General features: G+C 43.8%; 1 protein-coding gene across 11 annotated transcripts in view; it reads left to right on the forward strand.

Annotated features, from left to right (window-relative positions):
- Nucleotides 1–26996, forward strand: part of Kat6b (lysine acetyltransferase 6B) — a 192543-nt gene that overhangs the window by 157192 nt on the left and 8355 nt on the right. For all 11 annotated transcript variants that reach the window (XM_038309751.1, XM_038309759.1, XM_038309760.1 and 8 more), the window contains 3 exons: nt 23596–23827; nt 24182–24341; nt 24884–25198. In XM_038309751.1, the coding sequence (XP_038165679.1) occupies nt 23596–23827; nt 24182–24341; nt 24884–25198 (707 nt within the window). The remainder of the gene's footprint in view (nt 1–23595; nt 23828–24181; nt 24342–24883; nt 25199–26996) is intronic.

Below are 26996 nucleotides of genomic sequence, written 5' to 3' on the forward strand. Positions count from 1 at the left end.
ATTCCAATTATCTAGAGATAGTACCAGGCGAACCAGGTACCCCATGAAGATACAGTTCCAAGCTACCTCCTAAGCTGGCTGACTCATCAGTTTCCTTTTCCTCGGGTACCTTGAGTATGCCACCATTTCTCCATCCTTTGTCCCTTTCCTGACCGTGACCACTTCCTCTTTCTTAGTCTGCCAATTCAAAATCATTTGGTAAGAACTAAAAATCCTCTTCTTTTTGGTGCTATCTTCTTGAGTTGTGTCCCGTACCTTCTCAGCCATGTTCTGTAAAGGCATCCTTAGACCCCGTCTGCCCTCTTGAGCTACTCATCAAGGTCATGCTTCCATGTTATCAGAACCTCCTGGGAAGCTGCCTTTGTATCAAGCAGCATAATTTCCTTACAGGCTGTATTAGGTGTAGGTTTATTGATATGAATTGAAACCCCAAAGTGATATGAAGATCTCTAAAGTGATACCTAAATTATAAAGGAACTGGTACCACCAGGTAAAAGTCAAGCTCTAAATTCAGTGATCATGTTTAGCATGGTACAGCATAATCTGGCCTCATGACCTTCTGTGCAAATTCCGATAACAGATATTCCCTTCAAGTGCTAAATCTTTATTTTAAAAGTTTAGAGCAAGACATGAAAAAGAAAGGTGACTTGAACTTTTCTTAACTTTGAGACAGGATCTCACTTTATAGTTCTGGCTGGCCTGGACTTCACTGTGCCTTCTAGACTGGCTTGAACTCCCAGAGATGCCTGCCTCTGCCTCCCAAGCACTAATAGTAGAGATGTGCGCCACCATCTCCCAGGTACCACGCTGTGATTTCAAACATGCAGTGCAGAGCACAATAGGACATTTTCTGGGATGTTTAGGGTGATATGAAAAATACCACCCACCTGGGTGTGACTAGACTCTGGTCCTGGCAGTCTTGTAGAACTGTTGGCATTATTTCTGCACTGCAGTGTCTAAGCAGGGTGAAGAAAGGAAGACTGCGGGTGTGGCTCATTCTTAGCACTTGTGCCTAACAAACACAGGTCCTAGAATCAGTCCCTGTTGACACTGAAAGAAATGGGGTGGGAAGTAGTTGAAAGGGAGTTAGTGTGGTTCTCACAGAGTTTTACAGTACTCAGAAGAAAATGGGGACTGGTATAAGGCAGCCCAATAAAAATTCAGTTTAAAACCAGAAGAATTCCTTGACTGACCATTTTAAAGAAGACAGAGTATGCTGTTGAAAAAATGATAGCATCTCCTTGGAAGTCACTTAAAATAACCATAAATAAATATCTTGGGGCTGGAGAGATGGCTCAGCGGTTAAGAGCATTGCCTGCTTTTCCAAAGGTCCTGAGTTCAATTCCCAGCAACCACATGGTGGCTCACAACCATCTTTAATGAGGTCTGGTGCCCTCTTCTGGCCTTCAGGCATACACAGACAAAATATTGTATACAGAATAAATAAATATTTAAAAATAAATAAATAAATATCTTTCCAGAGTTATTTAAATCCAGGCTTCTACAGAAGGAGGGAGGGGATGGAGCTCATGACCTCTCATCAATTTGCCTCATAATTCAGTGCTCTGGGTAAGAAAAATGAACAGAGATTAGAAGGTTTCTAAAATATGTTTAGTTAAAAGGAACTCTTAATGGTTTGGGTTCCATTGTATGAGCCTGAGATCTTTTGATCAAAGATTTTCATTAAGCCAGATAAACTATAAAGTAGGGAAGTTCCTTGTCAATAATGATTGACAAGTTAGGCAGCTGAAACAGCATACAGGCCGAGAGGAAGCTATGGCTCCCACCAGCAGTTAGACTGTAGATATGGTCCAGTATAGGATGTGTGTATGCAGAACTGAAGGCACGAGGCTTTGGTGTTGTTGTCCAGAACAGTAAGGAAACCTGTTCACAACCAACCACTACCCTTACAAGTTGTCTCTTTTTCTGGTACACCCTACCTGAGGTTTTTAAAAGTGAGGTTTCCCAGCTGTTTGTACAAGTTGGTCAGAGTGACTAGAAGGTACCGTTTCCTGCCTGCTCTTAAACTGACTTAGGAGCTTTGTGACAGCCCCAAATTTAACATTTTGCAGGAAAGAGTGATAGACACAGGCTGAAGTTGATACCACATCCTTTTCTACTGGATTCTGAGATTTCTTCCCCCTTAGTCAAACAAACAAACAAACAAAAAACTTTACAGCCCTCGCGCGCGCGCACGCACACACACACACACACACACACACACACACAAACTCTCCACCCTCAGCAGACATTAAAGAAACCCACTTCCCACAAAACTTCTGTTACTCTTTGGCACCCGCAGACAAAGAAAATAGACAAAGAAAATGATGCTCTTCCCACAGGGTATGCAGCTACCCTGAGAGGGTGCTAGAATGTTCCTTCCCGAGCGCTGGCCTGCTCTTACTGTTTCAGCTGCATGTGCCTTATATTTTTTCCCTCTTTATTTTGAAAGAAATATCAGCGTTGAGAGAAAAGTTGTGAAGTGGTGTCTAGAATTTCCATATATTCCTTACCTGGGTCCCCTGGCTTCAGGTTTGGTTCACTGTGTCCTCTTTTAATCTCAGTCTGCTCTCCCACATTTGTTTGCGGAGTTGTGGTGCTGGCCAGCTGTGTATGTGTTAGTTAGTCCTTTAAAGATGCTCTTCTCCATGCCCCACAAACTATCAAAGGCAAGAAATTCTTGTTGGCTCAGCACTGTCTTACCGCACAATTCTGATTTACTCCAGATTCTGATTTCATCTTGCCAGTTTTTCCTGCTGTCCTTTCTAGCGGGGAATACCCCCCAGTGTAGGTTCCCATGTTGCATATGGTTCTTATTTCTTACCACATGTAGTCCTTGGGTCTCCTGAATTTCCAGAGCTCTGGAGTGATATCTGCATGTCTGTTTTAAAGTTAGTTCTTGCCGGGCAGTGGTGGCGCACGCCTTTAATCCCAGCACTCGGGAGGCAGAGGCAGGCGGATCTCTGTGAGTTCGAGGCCAGCCTGGTCTACAAGAGCTAGTTCCAGGACAGGCTCTAAAAAAAGCTGCAGAGAAACTCTGTCTCGAAAAACCAAAAAAAAAAAGAAAAGAAAAATAAAGTTAGTTCTTTGGATACTGTGAAGTGCATAAGGCATGTTCTGTATAGCACTTGTCTTTCCATTGGGGCTTCCTAGTTTCATCATTATTAGATTGGGTGGTAAACTTTAGGGGAGAAGTACCAGAGAGCTAAGGTGCGTCCTCGGTGCATAAAAAGTACTTACCTGGTTACGAGTACTGCCACATCACCATGTAATTGGTATTTGATGAGAAGACACCTTGAGACACCTTGTTTCTTAGTGTCATTTATGAAATTTTTTTTAAATTTGATGTTTGGAGATAGGGCCTTACAACCTAGGCTGACCTTTGACCTGTGACCTCCTCCCCCACCTCTGAGTGCAGGGATGACAGGTGTGTACCACTGTGCCCAGCTCTGTAGTGATGAGCAGCGGGCTGCGTTCCTGCCGCCCTGCTCCCGGCCCAGGGCTGCCTGGCTAGCTTATGCCCCGAAATAACAACACACAAACTGTATTCACTTAAACACTGCCTGGCCCATTAGTTTCAGCCTCTTATTAGCTAATTCTCACATATCTTGCTTTAACCCATATCTAATAATCTATGTAGCACCACTAGGTGATGGCTTACTGGGAAGTTCTAGCATACGTCCTTCTTGGGCCGGAGCTTCATCGCATCTGACCCAGAGAGGAGAGACATGGCGATTGCCCAAGGCATCTGCCTCACTCCCAGCATCCTGTTCTGTCTACTCCACCTATCTAAATCCTGCCCTATCAAAAAGCCAAGGCAGTTTCTTTATTAAACAATGAGAGTCCTCCATTACAGCTCTGTTTATGATTCTTACCTAAAAAAATTTCACAGTTGTAGAGAGATGGCTTGGCAGTGAAGAATACTGACTGCTATTGTCAGAAGACCTGAGTTCTGTCCCCAGGACCCACATGGTGCCTCACAACTGTGACTCCAGTTCCATCGGGATCTGGTGCCCTCTTATGGCTTCTTATGGCACTTTCTGGTACACAGATAAACATGCATACAAAACACTCATACACATAAAAATAATAAAAAAATGTTTAAAAGGTAGTGCTTGGCAGAGGAGAACACTCAGCGCCAGCCTCTGGCCCATATGCACACGTACCAAGAACTGGTTATGCTTGTTTCTGTTGTTTTCCAGTTAGAGGGTTTTTTTTTTTTCAATCTCTATACGTGCTGGTTTTTTGTTTTTGTTTTTAAGTTAAAACCATATGGAAGTTGTATGAAGAGTGACGTCTCCACTCCCTTGTTCTCGTACCCATTGTCTGATCCTTTCCTTTCCTGTGGGTCACCAGCTCTGCTCATTTCTAGTTGTGCAAACAAGAGTGTAGGTGTATGTTTCCTCATTTCTTGTTGTTTGTTGTTGTTTGCATAAAACATATCACACTAAAGCCTCTTCCTGTTGTTGGGTTTTGGTTTTGGTTTTTCAAGACAGGGTTTCTCTGTGGAGCCCTGGCTGTCCTAGAACTCAATCTGTAGATACAGGCTGGCCTCAAACTCACAAAGACTCACCTGCCTCTGCCTCCTGAATGCTGGGATTAAAGGCATGCACCACCATTGTCTGGCTCACTATAACCTTTTTAATTTTGTTCTTTTTCATTTATTAGTCTTTAATCACTTGACATAAAAATTCTCTTGAATGCATATTGTGTGTGTGTATGTGGTTTACTTACCTACCTCTATGTGTGTATGGATTATTTCTAGCATTTTGCTGTGTTCCACACATGTGTGTGTACATATTAGTGCTGTCATGTACCTAGCACACACAGAGGCCTGAGACATTAAGATTTATTTTGATTACATGTGTGTGTTGTGCTTGCAAATATGGGTTCCCTTAGAAGTCAGAGACTTGAGATGCCCTGGATCTAGAGTTACAAGAGGTTGTGAGCCACTGTACCTGGGTGCTGGAAACTGAACTTGGGTCCTCTGGAAGTAAAGCTGGTCTTAAAACCCTGAACCATGCTTGGCTCACGGCCTTCCTTGTTTGTCTGTCTCAAGCCTTAATGAGTAGGGTAACTGCTGTACACTCCACTGAAGACCTGAATACCAATAACTAAAGAGAAAAGATGAAGCTGGTGTTCTTGTTGACTTGTCAGCCAGCAATGGCTATATATGCAGCATATGTGTTGTGTGTTCAGAGCTCACAAGAAATTCAGTTGTTAACATGCCAGGCTAAACGTTGAACTCCAAACTTTGGGGACTGACATACTCCAGAGCATGACTGCATGAGGAAGCATGTTAGATTGTTGGATCACTATAGACAGATTCAAAACCATGGAGTCCAGCACTCAGCAGGGGTCTTCACTAGAGAAAAGGCTAGTAGAGGTCCCTGGGCATGCAGTTCTACTAGCTTACATAGCTGTGCGTGAGGACAGCCAGGGGTTCTGTGGAGGGAAACCAGGCTGGGAACAGAACCTTTGGAGCTACAGCATCCAAGAGGCTGATAAAGAATTAGAAAGTATCCAGAAACAGAACTGGGAGAGGATGCATGTCAACACCAACAGTGATCCGAATCGCTGGCATTTCTAAACTACTCACTGTGTTTTGCTTCAATTACACACGTGAACTCAGTCCTCACAGAAAACTATGAGGAAAGTGACTTTGGAAGTATAGAGCCATCAAGATGCCTGTCAGATCTTTAGTGTCCCAAAAGAAAGAGGTGCAGTTGGATGACAGTGGCTTAAATAGAATCAAAAGCAATGAGTTCAGGAGTCCAAAGCAGTGCCTCCTACACACACACACACACACACACACTCATGCACACGCACGTGGGAGCGGGAGAGAGCTCAAAGTAAAATTCTAAAATGAAATGGCTTTCCTCAAGAATGATGGCTAACATTTATAATTCCAAACTGAGGCAGGAATATTGTCATGGGTTCTAGGCCAGCTTGAACTACGAAATGAGACCCTGTCTCAAAAAAAACAGAACCGAGGGCAGGAAGAACTGGTTCAGAAAGCTTGGCTTTCCAAAGCTTGAGCAATATGAGTGTGTGTGTGCACATACATGTACATATGTGCTAGTCAATGCTGATGAGAAAGACTGAAGTAAAAACAAAAAATAACAGCCAAATGCAGTTTTATTACAAAGTCATAAAAGACATTGAGTGAAATTAATTATACTTTCCTAGCTAAAACACTGAAAACCTGCTAACCTAACTTGTAGATTCTAGGTCAACAAGAGAACTAGCTCAGTAGCTAGAAGTGCTTGCTGTGTGACCCTGATGACTTGAGTTTGGTCCCAGGGGTCCAAAGAGTAAGAGGGAACCGATTCCTGGGAGTTATCTTCTGACCTCCATATATACTCTGGCACCAATGATGAGGGTGATGAAATTATTGAAGCGGGGAGGGGGAGTGTTTTCTAAAACAAGGTTTTACCGTGTAGCTTTGGAGCCCGTTCTGGAACTCGTTCTATAGACCAGGCTGGCCTCAAACTCTCACAGAGATCCGACTGCTTCTTCCAAGTGTTCCTCAGGATTAAAGGCATGTGCACCTTTAAGCAATGATGAAAAGTTTTAATTAAGCCGGGCGGTGGTGGCGCACGCGTTTAATCCCAGCAGAGGCAGAGGCAGGCGGATTTCTGAGTTCGAGGCCAGCCTGGTCTACAAGAGCTAGTTCCAGGACAGGACAGGACAGGCTGTAGAAACTACAGGGAAACCCTGTCTCAAAAAACCAAAAAAAAAAAAAAAAAAAACAGAGAAAAGTTTTAATTAAATTTTGTGGGGGGAGGGCTGGTGACATGTCTTTAATCCCAGTACTCAGAAGGCAGAGGCAGGAAAGTTGTTGAGAGTTTGAGGCCAGCCTGGTTTATCTATCAAGTTCCAGGAAAGCTGGCCAACATAGTGAAACCCTGTCTCAAACAAATGAAAAAGAATAGGCTGCTGTTCTTCTTAAAAGAGCTTCCACACAATTTAAGTTAAATTTAAGTAATTTTAAGTAAAACTTAAAAATGCTTTTAATCAGAAATTTCAAATCTTCTAAAAACAGATTTTATTTTTCAAATAAAGTTTAATGTTGGTTTATCTCTTATAAGAAGTGGGGTTTGAGTTCCATTGGCAGCTTCATCTGTCTGTTGTAACAGGGCGGTGAGGAGCCCTTACCCTGTCTCATAGGAGAAGTGAGTACGGCACACTTTCTCTCGGGAACTGTTCCTAGCCATGCCAGGTCATGCCAAGACATACACTTATCCAGCAAGGCCTTCCAAGCATCTTGCATATGTAGGCAATTGGTGGCTATACCTTTTCGTAATTGAGCCGGGAATGGGTCCAGGTGGCTAGAAATAGTTGATGACCAGAATTCTAATGTCTGACATCTTGTCCTTGTAGCCTTACCTCTTTACCCTGAAAGCCAGGTAAACTCGGCCACCTGCATGATAGGTCGGGGTCTAAAAACTCCTGCTAGGGACATATTCTCTCTTGGGTAGACTTCCAAGAAGATATGTCACCCCATCCATCTGAGCCTGGTAGGCCACATATTACAGAGTGTGTTCAGAAGGGAGAATGAGCGGCTCTACGTATGTTGTCAATGCTGTGAACGGTGGTGCCGTGCAGTTCTCATGGGCTCCTTAACGCTACTTTATTTTAATAGTTATCTTTTTAAAGAGGCAATGACCATCCTATAAAACAAAACCAGCTTTCAGCTGAGTGGGTTGAAAGTGTTTTGAAAGTTCCATAGTTATTATATATACGTGCTGGATTTTGTCATCATCTTTCGCCCAAAAAAGAAAGAAAGAAAGAAAGAAAGAAAGAAAGAAAGAAAGAAAGAAAGAAAGAAAGAAAGAAAGAAAGAAAACCTCCCAGAACAGCCTGGCACTTAGCACTTATTTACCACAAGAGGAATTTGATCGGCTCACTTTCTTGTGGCACATGTGATTCTTAATAAGCAAAAAATGAGCCTACTATACCAGTGTGTGGCATCTCTCTTCCCAGGGATGCTGGCCTGCCCGCCCTCTGAGGTCTGGAGCTTCTGTTGAGATGCAGGCTCTCTTCCAAGAGAAGAAAGGAGAGGGGGTGACCAAAGTCACATTTACACTCGATCAGCTGAAGAGGCACTTATCTTTCCCTTTCTTTTCTCTTATCAGATAGTTTCTTTCTTGTCGCATTTATTTTGGAGGAAGATTCCAGTGTTAGTCCTTAGATACGGTCAAGCGAGCTCTCACTGCATGTTTCCCCTGCAGCTGTCCTCTCTGGCCGCTGCAGTCAAGGCAATCATTAAAGAAAAATATGATGTCCTTGTGAAGTGGTGCTCTGGTCCTTCCGTCTCTAAGATAGGGACATCTCCCTCAACACTTGGAAGATCCTAGGCCCTCAGCTGTCATTGGGCTTTTGTAGGTCCCTGAAAGACTTGTTTTGATCTGTGTAATCAAGTGTAATGAAGACATTTTAATAGATGCCAGTCTGTAATATAATAAAGAAAATGACTGTTTTTCCTTATTTTCTCATTATAATATGTTTCACTGAAAGCCTTTGCCACTACTGTTTTAGTACATGGAGCTGGTGTGTTATGTGTTCTAATATGATAAAGATAACATCAAGACTGAAGATTGAGTTTGTGATTTATTCAGCAGTTGACTATTACTGAGTGCATTGAAATGCATTGCATGAAGCAGTGCAGCCAGTGGTTTATTTGTGTATCTTTTCTCAAAGAAACTAAGTTTGTCATAAATAAGAGCAAATACATAGCTTGTATAGAATAGTTTGTATTCATTGCTGCAATGAAAACACTAAATATGAAGCATACGGTCTGCAGTCTCATTTTTTCTGAAAGCTGCTTTTGCTTTACAGAGCTCAGAACTTTTCAGGTTTTGGCAGGTGGGTTTTGTTGTCAAATCTTTGTTCAGATTGCTAAGCAGTAAGCATTCGAAGTGAGTCGTGTTGAAACCCACGACTGAACAAATTCTATTCAGATAACTAGTGAGCAACAGCCCAGTCAGCGTAGTTGAATGGAGCCTTGGCAGGGGCATCCTGGGGACAGGGTTTGTTTGGTGTTGAATGCCCAGCCATAAGCACGGTGCTTATCACACAGTGAGCATGCAGTAAAGATCTGTTGAGGAAATAAAAGAATGCATGACTCTCTTCTACTCTTTGAGTAGCTGGGAGCACCTCCCAGGTACACTCAGCTAGCTTCTGACAAAATTAGTTCTTGATGCGAACTCCTCTCCCTGTCTTTGTCTTGTCACATGTCTCTCTTTGTCCCTCCTTCTACAGACATGCTTTACCTGGATTTTTCCAGGGATGGCCTAGGTGATGCTGATGGGAGGGTAAATGATTAGTCCTTACTGTGGGCATGGGGATGTCAGACACGGGGTTCATTTCTTGCCCCGGAAGTGCTAGGGGTGAGGGGTATGCACGAGGCTTTGCGCTGAGAAATGCTTCCAGCCCTCCTTCACTGGCCCGGTCACAGTGTTTGTAAGGTATTATTCCACTGTTAGAACCAGATCACACAAGGCTTTGCTTGCTTGCTTGCTCCCCCCACCCTCCAGACAGAGTTGTTCTGTGTATCCCTAGCTATCCTGGAACTTGCTCTGTAAACCAGGGTGGCCTCGAACTCAGAAATCCAGGATAAAAGGCATGCAACACCACCAGCAAGACTTTGTTCTTTTTGTTTGTTTATTTAAATTGTTTTTATTGAGCTATATATTTTTCTCTGCTCCCCTCCCTCCCTCCCTCTGCCCTCCCCTTCAACCTGGTTCTTGTTGGTTGAAATTAGTGCTCTGTCTGGTTTGGGCTCCAAGGTGACTGTTGCCCACTAAATGTACTTTCCAGATTATAAGAGAAAATCAGTTTGTTTTAAAAAAATAAAATAAAATAAATATTCTACTATAAAAGGTTGCTTACTCCTTCAGGACAGTTCTGAATAGCACAGATAACTTCAGATGGCCAGAAAGTTGTTTTCTCGCCTGCCCCTTTGATATATATATATATATATATATATATATATATATATTTGTTTGGGGAGAAAAAAGTCCTTTATTTTCTTAGAATTGTGGTGTTAGAGAAATACAGTTAGAAATCTGATTGCCCTACTAGATTTGTTTTAACATTGTTTTATGCTTATGTCATACTACACTGTCATGTTTAACAATATAAAATCGTATATTTATAATTATTTATGTTGAATCTTGCTTTGAATTATCATTAAAGAACCTTTCTCCAACAAAGTATTTTATTGTTTTTTAAAGTGCATAAAAGTAATTGAGTGGGTTCTAAAAATTGCATTACTTATATAACCATTTGTCCACACTGAAATTTGCAACACAATTACGCTGTCAAAGGAAGCAAAATTGTGAGGAAATGTAATACGGTGGATCTAGGGACTAGGTAGAATTCTTTTTTGGAAAAAGTGTTGTGGGTTATGGAGATGATCTGATGTACAAACATGAGGACCTGAGCTTAGATTTCTAACATCTCCATGAAAGTTCAGTGCAGTGGTGCACACCTGTAACCTCAGTGCTGGGGGGAGTGAGGAACAAGGAGAGGGGGGAACGATGCCTGGGGCTCACTGCCAGGCAGCCTAGCCAAATAGGTGACCTCCACATTTACTGAGTTTCTGTCCCAAAAATAAAAAATGAGGTGGAAAGAGATGAAGGAAGACACCCAGAGTGGACCTGTGGCTCAAGAATATGTCCTGTCATTCTGGGAAATGAGGAAGTTAAAATTGATAGGATCATGTCAGAACAACCCAGAACAACCTTGAAAAGCCTCACGATCAATAAACCTGTTAATAAAGAGAATTTTAATTGACTTACATGTCAAATTCAGAAGTTATAATGATACTGAAAACTAATCTGAACAATGAGAAGAACCAGGTCAATGTCCTGAAAGTGAGAAATGAATGCCTTTCCTAGATGAGCCGTACCGCTAGGACCACGTGATACACCAGGAAAGGGTCTATCAGCTGTGTAATCTCCTCCCAGGAGTTAATGGGTCCACACACTGAATATCAATACCTGCAAACTGCAGAAAGAGGGGTGAACAAAATAATCAGCTTCTCCTGCTGTTTTAGAGGAATTGACATAGATGAACACACTGAGCAGTATCTAGCATGCCATTAGGGGAGCCCCCAGATCAAGAACACACTGAGCAGTATCTAGCATGCCGTTAGGGGAGCCCCCAGATCAAGAACACACTGAGCAGTATCTAGCATGCCATTAGGGGAGCCCCCAGATCAAGAACACACTGAGCAGTATCTAGCATGTCATTAGGAGAGCCTCCAGATCAAGAACAGATGAGGCAAGTGATGGAGTAGAAGGAGAAATCCACACATTAAAAGAACATTGTCTTTTTAATAGACACAATTTTATTAGCACCTGGATATTTTGATGGTAAAAGTATAACAATAATAATAATAACAGGGGCTGGAGAGATACCTCAGTCGTTAGTAGCACTGGCTCCTTTTCCAGATGATACAGTTTCAATTCCCAGCTCCCACATGGTGGCTCACAACCATCTATGACTCCAGTTCCAGAGGATCCAGTGCCCTCTTCTGGCCTCTGTGGGCACCAGGCGTGCACATGGTGCATAGACTTCCATGCAAGCAAACTGTTCATAAAATAAATAAATCTAAAATAGGAATAATAAAAACCTATCAGGGATTGCCAGAAAAGTCTCTGATAATGGTTACTTAATGAGAGATAGAGAGAGACAGAGAGAGAGAGAGGGAGAGGGAGGAGGGGAGATTGCCTGGGACAAACAAGATTCCCTTGTGATCAGCAGATTTTAGGTCAGGGTCCTAGGTGACAGTTTTAAGGACAGTTGCCATATAGTAATCCACAAGACTGTACATTGTGTATACTTCTCTGTATTTGTGGGGGCATGTTTGGTTTTAAACCAGAGTTTTAATGTGGAAGGTCACACACCCTATAGCATCTGTTTTATGGATGTAACTCTTAAAACTAAACAGCCTTTTATATTTATTGGTGGTGTTACATCAGGGGTGTTGTAAAGAGAGATAGTTTTTCACCTTTACTGCTCTACATAAGAAACGTTAAGTACCTAAGTGTTTGGTGCTTGACACCAGCTGCCTGTCAGCCCTTGCCCAGCCGTTTGTATGTGAAGGAGCTGCAGCAGACATCACTAGACTCAGATTCTCAAATGTCAAGTCTCTTAGAGAATGGCCTTCTGTGACTTCTGTTTCCACCCTTGAATATAATTGAATAGGGAAGAGTGACGATATGGGAGAGTCAGATAAAAAAATATTTATATGGGGGCTGGAGAAATGGCTCGGCAGCTGTAAGTACTGGCTCTTCTCCCACAGGACCAGGGAACCCACCTGCAGCTCACTACTAGCTGTGACTCTAGTTCCAGGGGGTCCATTTCGCTCTTTTGACCTCCACAGTTGCAAGGTATACAGACATTCCACATGAGAAATAATAAAAATAATTTTAAGGACCAGGTGGTGGTGCACACCTTTAATCCCAGCACTCGGGAAGCAGAGGCACAGAGGCAGGCGGATCTGTATGAGTTTGAGGCGAGCCTGGTCTACAAGAGCTAGTTCCAGGACAGGCTTCAAAGCTACAGAGAAGCCCTGTCTTGAAAACCAGAAATAAACAAATAAGCAAATAAATATATAGATAGATAAATAACTTGAAAAGTTTAAATGATAATAAAGAAATATTTGTACAGTGGGCTGAACCAGAGACCAGGGAGATGAAGGGATAGATAGTACAGCCTTAGCATTCACAGAATCTGCTTTATGTTTGTAAGATCCAGAATTAACAATATACTCCTGGCAGACACTACAAGAGTAAGGAGTGCCCTTTCCTCTTTCTAGGATTCTGGGTCCAGTGCCTGGTGAAATTTGGGCAGATATTTGGGCATTTAGAAAATGTTTACAGAAGAGAAAAGGGGGGAGGGGTTCGGTTGCCAAAATGAAGCTGAGCTGGGTGAGAGGACACCCAGAGTTGGCCTGTGACTTGTGCGTGAGCGAGCGCACACCCACACAAGATGCACAGAATATGTCTTTCTTTCCTTCAGCCTAAAGTTCTGCCCTGTGCTTTGCCCCAATGATGGTTTCTTCGCCATGAATTCAAGGAAGTCAATACGGTTTGTCAGAGGACTCTGCCATCCGCCTTCCTTCCTGCAGCTTTTCGGTTTTCTCCAGTTAGCTTACAGACCATAGCAAGGGTTTTTAGTGAAGACACGAAACGGGTGGTGTTTGTGAGTGTTTCAAACACCATTTAGAGTGCTAACAGTTTAGATAACTCTTCCCTGAAGAGAAGTCACCAGGTTTCAGTGCTACTGGGAACTTCTCAGAGGATCTTCTTTGAAATACCTTCCTGCCAGCTTTTCATAAATTAACTTTCTTTGACCTCATCAGACATATTTAAATAGCTGTTAATGGGTTAAAACCAAGGAAAAGGAGATTGTGTATCTCAGTCTCCATTCCTCTGCAGATCGCACAGGAAGCTTGTTTCTGTTCTGCAGCAGGGTGATTACAAGAGACAGTGACATGATTTCCAGTCCAGTGTACTCATTCGTAATCACACGCTGCCACCTTGGCATATGTTCCCTCCTGAGTGTGTTCTGTCCTTGACTTGTGAATGAGGATTGCCGTGGCATTGAATTGAGTTCTCAGTAATGAACCTTCAGCTATTACCGTGTGTTTGAGTTCCTATTATTTACGTGGTTTGTGACTCTTGAATTTAACAGTTGCCTGGTAGTGAACAAATTAAACTCCCTGAGCTTTTGTCTCTAGCTAAATATGGAGAGCTGAGTCTTGGGTAACCTAATCAGAGCACCCTGCACACAGACACTTAGCCACCAAAACCTTCCTGTACATTCCAGCACTTTGAAAGTCGGAGATTTGGTGATTAACACAATATAAAGACTTGTGGGGATGATAATTGTAATATCGTGGCTGCTGTTGTGCTCCTGTTAAGTTATTGATGCTGTGTTACTCAACTCTAGGTGCTTCCAGTGTTAGTGTCAATCTGAACAATAGATAGAATCGTGGCTCATTCAAGAGACTCAGAAATGTACTGTCAGGAGGCTCAAAGATGAGTTGTTGATGTCTTTTAATACTGCCAGTAATAGGCTGGGCACAGAGGCACACACATAATGCCAGTGAGCTGGAGCCTGAGCATTCCATAGCAAGATCCTGTCTTTAAAAATAAATCCTTAGCTGTGTGGTGACCCTCGCCTTTAATCCCAGCACTCGGGAGGCAGAGGCAGGTAGATATCTGTCAGTTGGAGGCCAGTCTGGTCCACAAAGCAAGTTCAGGCTAGCTAGGACTACATAGTGATACCTTGTCTCAAAAGAAATAATAATAGTAATAATAAATCCTTGTCGTTGCTTCAGCGTACATATAACTGAAAGCACTGCTGTGTGGTATTGCATATATTCTTTTTTCTCCCAGTGATCTTACAAAGCCAGACTAAACTTTTTAAGTCCCTCCATGATCAAAGCCAGTGGCAAGTGAACCAGTCACTTAACTGCATGTCCCACCCCACACTGGTTCCCACACCCAGCATACACCTTGACACAGCTGTGTATTGCCAACATCTTTGTGCCTCAAATTATGTTCAAAGCCTTTAGGACGTAAGGGAAGGAGGGGTGGAAGGAAACGTTTGTCTAGCTAACTTGGGACACTAAAGATGTTTCTGAGCCTTCCAATAAACAGTTTATCAGTCAGCTTAGAGAAGGGGCTGCTGGACTTTAATTTTAGAAAGTTGTCTCAAAGGCTGACAACTTCTTCTTGAGATGTACTTTGTTTGAAAACAAAGGGAAAATGGAAAGAGACTTGTTCTCCCACTTTTCCTGAAGCCATGTTGTTTACAGTCCGTGTTTGCCGTGTGAAAGCTCAGTTTTCAGATCTGGGTGTTAGTGCGTGCGCACACACAGAGTGTAATTGGAGGGTCACGAAAGAGGAATGGGGATGGAGAAAAGGAAGCCAAGCTGCACTTCTAACTTCCCTGCCCTGTCTTCTAGAGCCCATGTTTTGTATTCATGGTGTTGGATGCTGAACCTAGCTTTGTGTGTGCTTGGTAAAGCAATCCCCACTGAACTACATCCCCACCCCAGTGCCCCCCTTTTAACTGTTGATATCAATAAGTTGTCAAGGCAGGCTTTGAACTTTCAGTCCTCCTCCCATAACTTCCTGAATAGCTGGGGTGCACTAGACTCAGTGGTAGCATCCACAGCAGTGTACACAAACCCCACCCACACCCAGTTTCATTGGGCTATCTGAGATGCCTAGGTATTGGACTCAACTAGCTCAGTGGCCCTAGAGAGCCTGTAATAGTGACCCAAAGGAAGTCCAGCTTTGCGTCTAGTGGTGGTGCATACAGGTCAGTTCAGTTGTGGATCTCGGCACTAAAATGGCTTCATGGGTGTTACACTATAGATGCGCACAGCCCTTTGCTGAAAATGTGTGATTTACACACGTGTTAGTTCAGTGGAGAATTTGAAATCATGTCGCTTTTCAATAAGACAGTCCTGTCAGGATTGTGTACTCAATGAAAACTTTGTTCAGGTTTCAGTTTGGGTAACAATCCCAGGAGGATGAAGAACAGGGATTTAGGGCACTGTTTTGCTAACACATATTATTTTTTAGAATATTTTTTCAAAGTCTAGTGTGATTAAAAATTTTTTTTCTAAGAGAAGAAATGTTTAAAATGCCAGATTACTTCTTCTTAACTTTTATATTTTATAAACTTTGGCTTTTCCTAAAATATTCTAGAGTTTAAAATAATGTTATTGCATTTAATGTGAGGTGTGTGTGTGTGTGTGTGTGTGTGTGTGTGTGTGTGTGTGCATCTCTGTGCCACAGTGCATTTGTGGAGGTCAGAGGGCAACTCGTAGAAGTCAATTCTCTCCTACCATGTGGGGTACAGGGATTCAATTCAGCTTGTCAGCAAGAACTTTTACCTGCTAAGCATCTACTACTAGGATTTAAGAGCAACGTTTCCCGTTTCTGTCATGTCAAAAGCAGTGGCCCCTAGCACTCCACCATCTCCAAAAAGAATTGCCTCTGAGGGACAATTGACTGATACTTAAGGAAGGCAGTTGGCTTTATGAACAATTTGGTTCCTTCCAAAATTTGTTTGTGCAAACATTTTATATTTATTTTCAGTTTTAAAAATCCTAAAATGATTTTAGTTTGGTTATATGTGACATTGGTAGAATAGTCATCTCCCATTCTATCCTATTTTATCCTGTATCCCAGGTCCTTATTTCCCTAATGAGGAAATCATGGATTGAATTAATTTTGTGGTTGATCATCATCTCAGGAAAATAGAAATCCTCTGACACTAACAAACTGTCCTAGTTGGCATCCGCTGTCAGTTCAGCACAGCCAGAGTTGGTTAAGGAAGTCTCTGTTGAAGGATTGCCCCATTAGCTTGGCCTGTGGCTGTCAGTGAGGGATTGTCTTGATTACTGACTGTGTGGGCAGCTCCACCCCTACACAGGATTTATAAGGAAGATAGTTTAGCAGCTAGATGTGGTGGCGCACTCCTTTGACCCCAGCACTCGGGAGGTCAAAGGCAGGAGAATCTTTGTGAGTTCAAAGCCATCCTGGTCTATATACACAGTGACCTCTAGGATAGCCAAGACTACACGGAGAGACCCTGTCTCAAAAAAACTTAGGAAAGAAAAAAAGAAGAAGAAAACTAGCTGAGTGTGACCCGGAAAGCAGCATTTCACAGTTTCTGCTTCAGTTCCTGCCCTGACTTGCCTCAAATAAACCTTTTCCTAGAGTGCAAGCCGAGTAAACCCTGTCTTCCCTAAGCTGCTTTTGTTAGAGTGTTTGTCACAGCCACAGAAAGGGAAACTGGGACGCAGTCATCCTCAGCTGAGTGTAGCTGAAGGCGACCTGGAGATGCATCCCATGCGCCCTCTTGCTGACTGGCCTTTACCTTCTACTCCAGTCTCTCACTCAGTAGTACTGCCACTGCCTCTGACATGGGGCAGATGCCCTACCCTTTAAAATCCTGGCTTGCGGGCAGTCCTCAAGATTTTTACTTAATAATACACATCTGAAGTCCAGCTATCCTGAGATAAACCAGAGTTGAGATTGTCATGAAAGGTTTTTTATATGCTTGGAAGTGACTATCCTGTGCAGCTCTGGATGAGACCCATAGCTAGACCAAAGAGCAGGGAAGGAAGCTGGGAGACATCCCACGACATTGGGCAGTCACTTATTAAAGGCACCGTTGGCTGTTTGTCATGGGGATTCGTCCGTGGCTCTCAGGATGCTTCATGCAGCAGATGCTGCCTGGCCATCAAGCCCAGCTGCACGTCACGCATATGCAGCACCCTCCGCGAAAGGAACTACGGGGAAGAGAGTCCCTTTCCCTGCCATCCGCCCTGTGAGTGGCTGTCTAAACACCACCTCTTCCCTTGACGGCTGACACAGAGTGACAGCGCCTTCAAGAGTATGCACAGCCATCAGGGAGCCGTGGAAACTTCTTGACAAATGCCAGCATGGTCGTAGGCTTGAACACATGTACTACATGGCACCAGGTGTCACATCTCTGAGAGGACCTTGAAAGCCGTTCCTCTCTGGGATAGTTGTTAGGCAGTAGGGAATAATCAGCAAGGAAAATTAGTGGCCTCGTTCCATATAACTGAGGAAGAGCTCAGCACTGGAGTGGACTTCTAGGAAGCTGGTGTGTCTTTGAGAAAGATGTCTAAGAGCGTGACTTAAAGAGACAGCCTGAGATGTGACCCGGGGGAGCCAGCAGACCTCTCCCAAAGACATGCTGTCTACTCCTTCCCTTTCCCTGGCTCGGGCCATTTTCCCAAGACACACTTGAGTCTTCTAGAATATGTGAGCCTTTGTTATATTTGTCTGGGGACAGCTCATGGTTCTGCTAAAGCCCGAGGCGATCATTGTGTTTGTGGCTTCATGGGCTAGTTGTTCCTTCAGGGTAATCATTGAAGTTAAGTACTTGACAGCCAAAAGGAATTCGGGGACAAACCAAGTTTGCTGGGAATTTTCAGTAGCTAATTTCTTGAGATTATTCCTGAGGCCAAAGGGGGAGGAGCTCATTAATTAAATTTGTATCTGGGTGGTGGGAAATTGAAGACAGTAGGATGGTCTTCGGGTATCTCAAGTAAATGTAGGAACAGGAAGGAGCCTCATCTCAGTCGGGCTCCAAAGAACAATTTGACTTCTTTCTGTCCACATTCTCTTTATTTCGCCTGTTAGGGGGTTTTTAGTCTCTAAATGATTTCCTCTAGATTGTATTCACTTTAAACCCAGCACTGTTCTGTGTGATACCTCCAGGAACCTGAAGACATGGATGTGATTAGTAGCTGCCTAGTCTGAGTGAGGATTCAGATGTACACAGAGATTGAATAAATGCCTGTGGGTCACATAGCTGTCGCGTAGTGGGTCCTGGTTTCCACTGTGGTGCTGTGGCTCCTGACTTCTTGTGAGCTGTCACTGAGTTCCACAGATGTCAGTTCTCAAGTTCTCAGGTCCTGGCCCAGCTTTTAAAAGTTCTCCTTTTCCGTATGGTGCAGGTGGTCCCAGAGTACAGTCCATGCAGTCCACAGTGCATAAGTATCTGAAAGTAGCGTCACTTTTCCCTTTAACTCTTCTTCATTCATGACTATAAAGTGGAATTTTCCAGAAATGTCATGGTCTGTAATAAACATAACAGATTGAGGACCAAAGTAGACATTGACTAGAATGTAAAAACATAAAGCAAGTCTTCTCACTATTTTGTTTATATTTTTAAAAATACAGGGAAGGTTTTTTATTATCTAAAATTATAGTAACATCATAAAGTTTATTGCTGTTTTAAAATTAATAAATGTTACTTCTCAGTAAAACCAACAGACACAGTCTTTATAAACAAAAGTTCTTTGGAGTCTTAAATAAGGGTTTAAAATGCAAAGTCCTGAAGCCAAGACCACTGATTTCATGTATATGAACCCCCACTCCTTGATTCTATCTCCGTGGTATAAGACTTGGTTAGAGATGCATGCCCTCGGGCCCCCTTGGTACCATCTAAGTTATAATTCCTGTTGTAGCCAGAGTTGTTTGCCTTCTAGTAATACCCAGGCATAGCCACTCAGTGACTCTAGCTAACATGCAGCCTGGTAGGCTTTAGAAAACCCATTCCGTTGTGTTTTCTACCAGCAAGGAACTGACAAGCCTGACTCATCCATCCCGCCGTACATTCAATATTTCTACCACTCCACAAGCCTCTTTACCTCGCAGCTCCAGAGTGATCCTCAAGGACATTCACCTTGAGTCACCTTTGGGACCTCGCAAAAGCACAGGTGCTGCTGCCCCTAGGTACTCCAATTAGTAGCTTGTTGAGTGGGAGGACCCAAGACTATTCTAGTAGTCGCTAGGAGTTTAGTCCACTTGTTACGTAATTGCCTAGGCCCATAGACTCATGCACTGAATTTAAACAAAGTATAGACAGCCCTTCATATCCATCCCAGTGATTAAACTGCTAACATGCTGTTCTCCCGCCCACGTGGTCACAGTGCTGCTAGCCCAGGAAACAAAGAACAGATAGCATGGCTCAGTGAACTGCCACCTCCAAGGAGCTATGTGGTAAAGGCATCAGGTTTCCTCCTCTAAGTTGCCCTAAGCCCATGGCCTGCAAAACCCAGGCTGTCTTCTAATGCGGACCTTTCCATGAAGCCTGCTAAACTAAACAGGTGTCTGGTGAAAAGTATGCAATCCTTGGAGGTTTTCTTCCTCTAAAAGCTGCTGAAGATGCTGAATTCACATAACCCAGAGAGATGGGAGCTGGGGTTGATCAAATCAGCTAGCCAAAGTTTACACCTCTGTGTCTTGGACATTCATATGGTTTTGGAGTCTGATGATGACAGGTCAAAGCGTCCAGAGATGACGGGTGACACTTCTGAAGAGAGGAACCTTTATCTCCGCCACACCCTTGCCTGAGAACATTTTTTTACTCTTGCTCTACTAGGTCATCTTGAATAGTGCTTGTTCAAAAGGAGGGAAATTTCATATAAATGATGGGGATCAAATTGATTTTCATTTACTCATGTCTGCAAAAACTTCATCTAAATAGTTTCTTCCTTAAGAGTAGATCTGTTCTGCTTCCCTAGAGGTAGTTAGTTAATCATTTCGGTCTCTTATCAGGGCCAGGAAACATGAGAATTGACACTTGAGGCCATCCTAAGCAGAGGTGGAGGTGCACTGGGCCCTCTGCTTGGAAACACTCGTGTTTATAGACACCGGTGCTCACTTTTCCTTCAAGAGGAACATCTCTTGAGTTAAGCATGTAAGGCTTACACCAGCACTCAGACCTCCTCTTTCCCCTGTTAAGCAGGTCCAGTGAAGCAGAGAGAGCCAGATTGTGCTGTGTAAGGGTGGTTAATGTACGTAAGGGCCACTCAGTTTTCAATTACAAAGTTTCCACTCATGAGTGAGTACTGTTCACCTCTTTGGCTCACAGGCAAGTTGAAGAGAATAATTTCACCAGCGATTAATTACTGTAACTTGTGGGATTTGCCGTCCACACATCTGAAACAGTAGGTTCCCAGGGGTAGTTGACGTTTTTTTCTGATTGAAAGTACCCTGCGTTAAGGAAAGGTGGTAGCACGCCGTGGGAATCTATTCACCAGGGGTGTATTGTACTTGTTTCAGATGCTTCAGGACAATACACCGGCTTCCAAGATAAGTGCTTTTTATTTCCCTGCATCTTAGATCAATTATTTGGAATCTTTTTGGTAAGTTAAATTTAAGAGCTTAAACCATCACATCTCTGTAATTAATAAGTCAAATGTTCTTACCAAAAATTATTTTGTCTGCTCTATATTGTAACTGTGCTTTGAAGAGCCAAGAAGAAGTAGGAAGCAACAAAAGGTGGCAAGAAGCCCCTGCTTAACACCCCACGTCATGAAGTCAGCGTAGTTCAGTGCCGGCAGCTCAGGTCCTTCCAGGCGATGCCTGCTGCAGACGACATGTACAGTCTGTCTTCTGTCAGTCAGGACACAACTGACAGGCACGACACCTTCTTAACTGCACGGGTTATCATTCTGCATGGGATTTCACTCAACTAATAAAAAATAAGAAATGTATTCACACTCATTTGTATTGTTTCTGGTGGATTCTATTTAACATCAGAACATCCTCCTCCGGGCAGGGGTGAGGGGGAGACATTATATAGACTTCCAAATGGCTCTTTGCAGAAGTGCCATTTTCTTCCCGCTGACTGTAAGTTCCTTGAAGATCTCTAGATTCCTAGAGAGGAAGGAGACACTTGGCTGCAGGCAGTACCAGGTACCTTGGGACATTGGCGTGGTGTGGTGTGTGGTACTGGTACATGTCATCTCTGAAATGCGAGGGGGGGGGGTTTCTGACAGCAGGCTGGGTTTCCGGTTGTTTGTCTTCAGCATCCTGAAAAGTGTCCCTCCCAACAAGAGCTTGCACATCCCCTGCATCCTCTCAGCCTTCGCTGGCACAGCAAGAGGGTGTTTGCTGAGAAAGACCAGTGGGCTCAATGCCCACTCATCAGCGCTTGTTATCCTGGACTTCTGAAGTGGTGTCAATCTAGACTAGTGTCCTAGGACAGTCTTTTGACATGGTAGCAGTAGCAGGTATGGAAAGGTTTATACTCCCCTGCTCCCCAGGGGCCCAGGTCACCTGCTTGCTTGAGTGACCCTTTAGACTCAGGGAGCAAGAACAGGACAGCTAGGTAAAATGGGGGATGGCTGGGAATTCTGGCTGTTTACTTCTTAGTTCAGTGTAGGGAGTATCGGCACATAGAGAACAAAGACCATGTGCTTCATGGGTAAGGTAGCCCCGTGCAGTGGGAAGCAGAGGTGAGGAGGTGGTGAACTGTGCCACCAGCCTTCTACTTGTGCACAGACCTTTCTTACCAGCCAGATTATATCTCTGCCTTTAACAGTGGGGTTCACGTGAACCAATGAGGGTCACTGCAGGGAACTTTTAATTGTGGGGCCACAAGGACAAGGGGATAGTTCTCATCCATGGATCTATGGTGTTGTTCCCCCTCCCCCATACACCCACACAGGAGTATAGAGCTGGGGCCCCCAGCTGACTAAATAAATTCTCAGAATGTGGCAAGCACTTAGAAAGCTGGAGATCGATGTGCCAATTACCTGTGTTCTGAGGTTGGGCTTCCCTTCCTGCTCTGGCAACAAAGCACTCTCCGTGTTGACAGGACTGGATGTGGGCTGACTTCAGCGCAGCAGCCATCTCTGAGCATTCCCAGCGCTGCGCTGCGCCGCGCCGCGCCGCTCTGAAAGCCTCCGTGTGCAGCAGAGTGTCGCCTAGACAGTGGCATGACTGTAGCACTCGGGTCTCATTTGCATGCAGGCCGATACTTTGCGCCTAAATGTGACAAGATGAGCGAGGCCAGAAGTCTTAGGTGGAACCCGTTGTGTGTTTTATTTCTATTCTGTATGGTGACATTCTATTTAAAGCCATCAAGATGCAGAAGGTTGCTGAGGTAGAATATCTTGTTCTAGATTTCTGTATTATTTGCAGTGGTTTTTGAGGAACAGGGAAGCTGGATCAGAGGCATTATTTCTCTTTGTAACAATAACAACAAAAAACTAAAATAAAATTCTTGCAAGTGCAGCCATTTTGGAAATGTAGATAAAGAGAAAGCTGGAGATGCGGGTGGCACCGAGCAGCCTGCTTTGGTGGTTGCTGCCACCTACTGTGTGTGTGTGTGTGTGCTTGATGTTTATTTAAACCCAGGAAGTTCACTAAGGTGAGGCTGTTGAAATAATTAGCAAAGAAGACACCATTACTTGACAGACAGTGTTTCTTCTCTTCTCCGTAAGTGGCTTCTAATTACCGAGACAGCCGCCAGCTTTCATTCATTTCCTCCAAGTGGGCTTGAAGTCTTCTCGTTTCAGAGTTCCTATACCAGAGAGCCTGCATCCTTCAGGCTCTGTGTGTGGGGGCGTGGGGGGGTTAATATGCATAAAGTTTTGGTTTTCTTTTTCCGTGCATTTTATTTGTAATTTGTAGGAGCAACATTTTGGGCTTTTAAGTTAATTTTTATGAGACAGCTGAAAATAGAGCTAGAAGATGTGAGTTGCCCACAATGACTTGAAAGATGTTGCTTTATTAGTCCTAAAACCACTTCAGATCAGTCGGCTGGTTAAATGGAGCAAGCAATACAGGCTGTGTCAGCCAAAGCCCTTCTCTTTTATTAAGCCCCAGCTGTCAGAGGATCACTGGGCCCTCCTGTGGAAAACAGTCTGGCCATGAATGCCGGGGTGGCCTTCCCCAGGGCTCCTACGTACCTGACAGTGAGCATCTGGAAGAATTTCAAGCTTGCAGGAGATTTATGTGTTGACCAGAAGTCATGCCTTTAGTCTTAGCTTTCAGCCTCTGTGACATACACTACCATGTATGTTTGCTGCCACCAGCTTTGTGAATTGACTTACGGTGCCACCACAAAAGATTGACAAGCAGAAATTTGACAAGGTGACATCACAGTAATTGGAAGAGGCTGCATGCCTGAAAGGATGTACTTCACCACGGATGACATTATTTCTAGTGGCTCCCAGACCTAGCTCCCGAAACACCCAAAATGACCAGAGTTTTGCATTTTCTGCCCTAGGCTATTTGCTTTCTAGAAGAGAAGGCCAAGCAGGGTCTCCCGAAAAGCCGCTGTCTGATCTAGGCCGTCTCTCCTACCTGGCCTACTGGAAGAGTGTCATCTTGGAATATCTCTACCACCACCATGAGAGGCACATCAGCATCAAAGCCATTAGCAGAGCCACAGGCATGTGCCCACACGACATTGCCACCACTCTGCAGCACCTCCACATGATCGACAGGAGAGATGGCAGGTGAGTGCCACGGTCCCTGGGGAGGTGAGGCGCCCCTATGCATTTTACTTTGTGTTTTAAGACAGGCTCTCAAGACGTAGCACAGGCAGGCTTCAAACTCATGGTAATCCTCCTGCCTCTGCCTCCTGAATGCTGGCATTACAGGTATGTACCAGTAGATTCACCTAACCCTGAGGAGTGTTTTGTTTTGTTTTAGAAAGGGTGCCATTCTATAACTCACTCTGTAGACCAACTGGCTTCAAATTCACAGAGACCCTCCGGTCTTTGCCTCCCGAGTCTGGGAGTGCAATGTGTACCATACCCGTCTAGCTCTCCACTTTTGAATTCACTTTGTCTTGCCTTGCTGTGTTACAGGTTTGTCATCATTAGAAGGGAAAAGTTGATATTGGGTCACATGGAAAAACTGAGAAACTGTTCCCGACCCAATGAACTTGATCCCGAGAGCCTAAGATGGACCCCCATTCTAATTTCTAATGCTGTGGTTTCTGAAGAAGAGCGGGAAGCTGAAAAGGAGGTAATGCTGTACTCTGTCATCCTAAGGTGTGACTTTAGTCTTGTAACTTGCTTAAACTACGTCATTGTCATCATCGTAAAAGCTTAGTTATATAGACAGAGCTTATAAAATGATAAAGCACTAGTTTATCCAGAGTGAGACATAATTCTATTGAGTATGAAAAATGAGACATTTTCATTGATCACAAAGCAGCATTTTCACAGTGACAGCATGTAATCAGATCAGATTTGGTGCTGAGCTGCAGTGCTGCTATGTCAATCGATTCCACGTGTTTATGAACTTGCTTGGAGTGCTCCATGCCAGTGAGCATGTAATGTAGCGATAAAGGACTCAAATCAATTTGCTGCGTCATTAATACTGCTAAATATCCCATGAAATCCAGTCACCTTAGATTTGTTATCCTAACTGATGCAAAGGGTCCTGAGATGCTACGGCTCAGCTGACTATCCCCTTCAGAACTCACTTAGAGACCCTTTCCGTTGATCCCGGAGGCTCCAACTACCCTCTCACCAATCGCCATTTTGCTCCCTACCCCACCCCAGGCTGAACGACTAATGGAACAAGCCAGCTGCTGGGAAAAGGAGGAACAAGAGATCCTGTCGTCTAGAGTTAACAGTAGGCAATCACCTGCAAAAGTACAATCGAAAAATAAATACTTGCATTCTCCAGAGAGGCGGTCAGTGGCAGGGCAGCGAGGACAGCTGCTAGAGCTGTCCAGAGAGAGTAGTGAGGAAGAGGAGGAGGAAGACGAGGACGAAGACGAGGATGAAGAGGAGGAAGATGAGGAGGAAGAAGAGAACATTCAGACGTCTCCCCCACGGCTGACCAAACCACAGTCAGTTTCCATTAAGAGAAAGGTGTGTGCGTTGAGCTTTTCACCCCGTGAACTGTTGCAAGTCCGTCTAACTCACATTTGCAGTGTTCTTTAGTTTCTGTTTCACTCTCTGTTGGTATAGTTCGCTGTCTCGCTGATCCGTGTCATAATCATTCATCTTACAGTTGTGATTGTGTTTCCTGCTGTTAGCAGCTCCCTAGTCTGGTGGTCACTGCCATCTGCTGGTCTGCAGGACAAGAGTAAACCCAGTCATGATAACCAGGAGGGCACCTCAGAGAGTACATACATAACCACCCTTCAAGGCCTGAGGGAGTCAGATTCGACAGGGTCACATAACTCACCGGAGAACCAGCCACATCTCAAACCCCAAGCCAGTGCTCCTGCCTTTAATGTCCCTTACTCTCACATAGAATTGCTAGGTATTTCATACCCTTGATTTTGCTGCTGCTGCTGCTGCTTTGCATGTAGCCAACTACTAATTAGTAGTTTTTAATTTCTCCAGATTACACCAGCTTGTGCCCAGTGGCACAGAAAGTGGAGCATTGATTTTTGTCTGTAGGCAATAGTTCTCCCATATATGCTATGTCTGTCTGCATTTTCTGTCTGTGGCATACAGCAGGGCCAGATATTGTTAGGCTAGCCATGACAAGTAGTGATCACATGCTACAAAGAAGGCTCTTCCACACAGCTGTCCTGAGAGGTGTCTGTCAGGCAGTTTGCTGGTCTGACTCCCCTAGGTTCTTTCTTCTGACCCCACAGAGGGATGTAGCAAAGAGGAGCGTTCCATGAAGTGCACGTCTGGCTCCTGAGCATTTTAATTTCTTATACAGAGAATATATTCGTGTATTATGAGTATAATGAGTGGAATTCGATGTAAAAACATGAACAGCCAGAATCATCCAAGGAATGGCATGGGCCACTACTGTCCATATGTATTTAACCTGAAGGGAGTCAACTCTGTATTGGCTGCACTTGTATCTGGGGAAAGTCTAGTTGCTTAGGGAGGGTAAGAGGATGAAAGGAACTAATAACAATAAATGTTAAATTACTAGTGTGGTTAAATTTTAGAATTATTAATAGGTCTAAATGTGTTCTTTAAAGAATATTGAAAGCATTAAAAATGTATGATGCAGTAATTCTTTGGTACTGCTTGGAGGTAGTGCCCCTGCCCCTCACCGTGTTGGGAATGGAGCAAGTACCTTGTTCGTGAGAGGTAAGTGTTCTGTCAGTGAGCTACACCCTGGACCTAAACCCTAGCATTTGTGTAAACATACTAAACCCTCAAAGAGTAGTTCCATCAATTTCATGGCTCATTGATACATATCTTAGCATCAAATCTGCCTGTTCCTTTATTTAAATTTTGTATCATAGATACTTTTTTCTTGGAAAGATAGCTTATCATTGCAACCATGGGAAATCATTTGTTCCATTATCTTACACAGAAAGATTTTATCACTTTTTTAGGTATCTTCCTTATCAAAATCGTATATAAAGTTAATTGCTCATATCCCAGCAGCCACCAGTCTCTAACTCTTTTTTTTCTAACTGATAAAGCAATTGTTTCTTCAAGTGCCCTTTCACTTCTGGGACAAGGAGATTAGCCTCACCCAGCCATATTTCCCATAGTGCTTTTCATGCAATGGGCATCTTCATGGCAGTTAGCAGGTGATGGGTGGTTGCAGCATTTATAAAAGCACTGTTTATAGAAACAGTCTGTGATATGCCGCTTGGAAAGTACATGCTAGAAAAGCAGGGCTCAGCTTTAAAATCTGCAGTCAAGTTGCTAGGATGCTCTCTCTCAAAGCCCCTGCTTGAGTAAA

Source organism: Arvicola amphibius, chromosome 13, assembly GCF_903992535.2.
Source record: "Arvicola amphibius chromosome 13, mArvAmp1.2, whole genome shotgun sequence".
NCBI lineage: Eukaryota > Metazoa > Chordata > Mammalia > Rodentia > Cricetidae > Arvicola > Arvicola amphibius.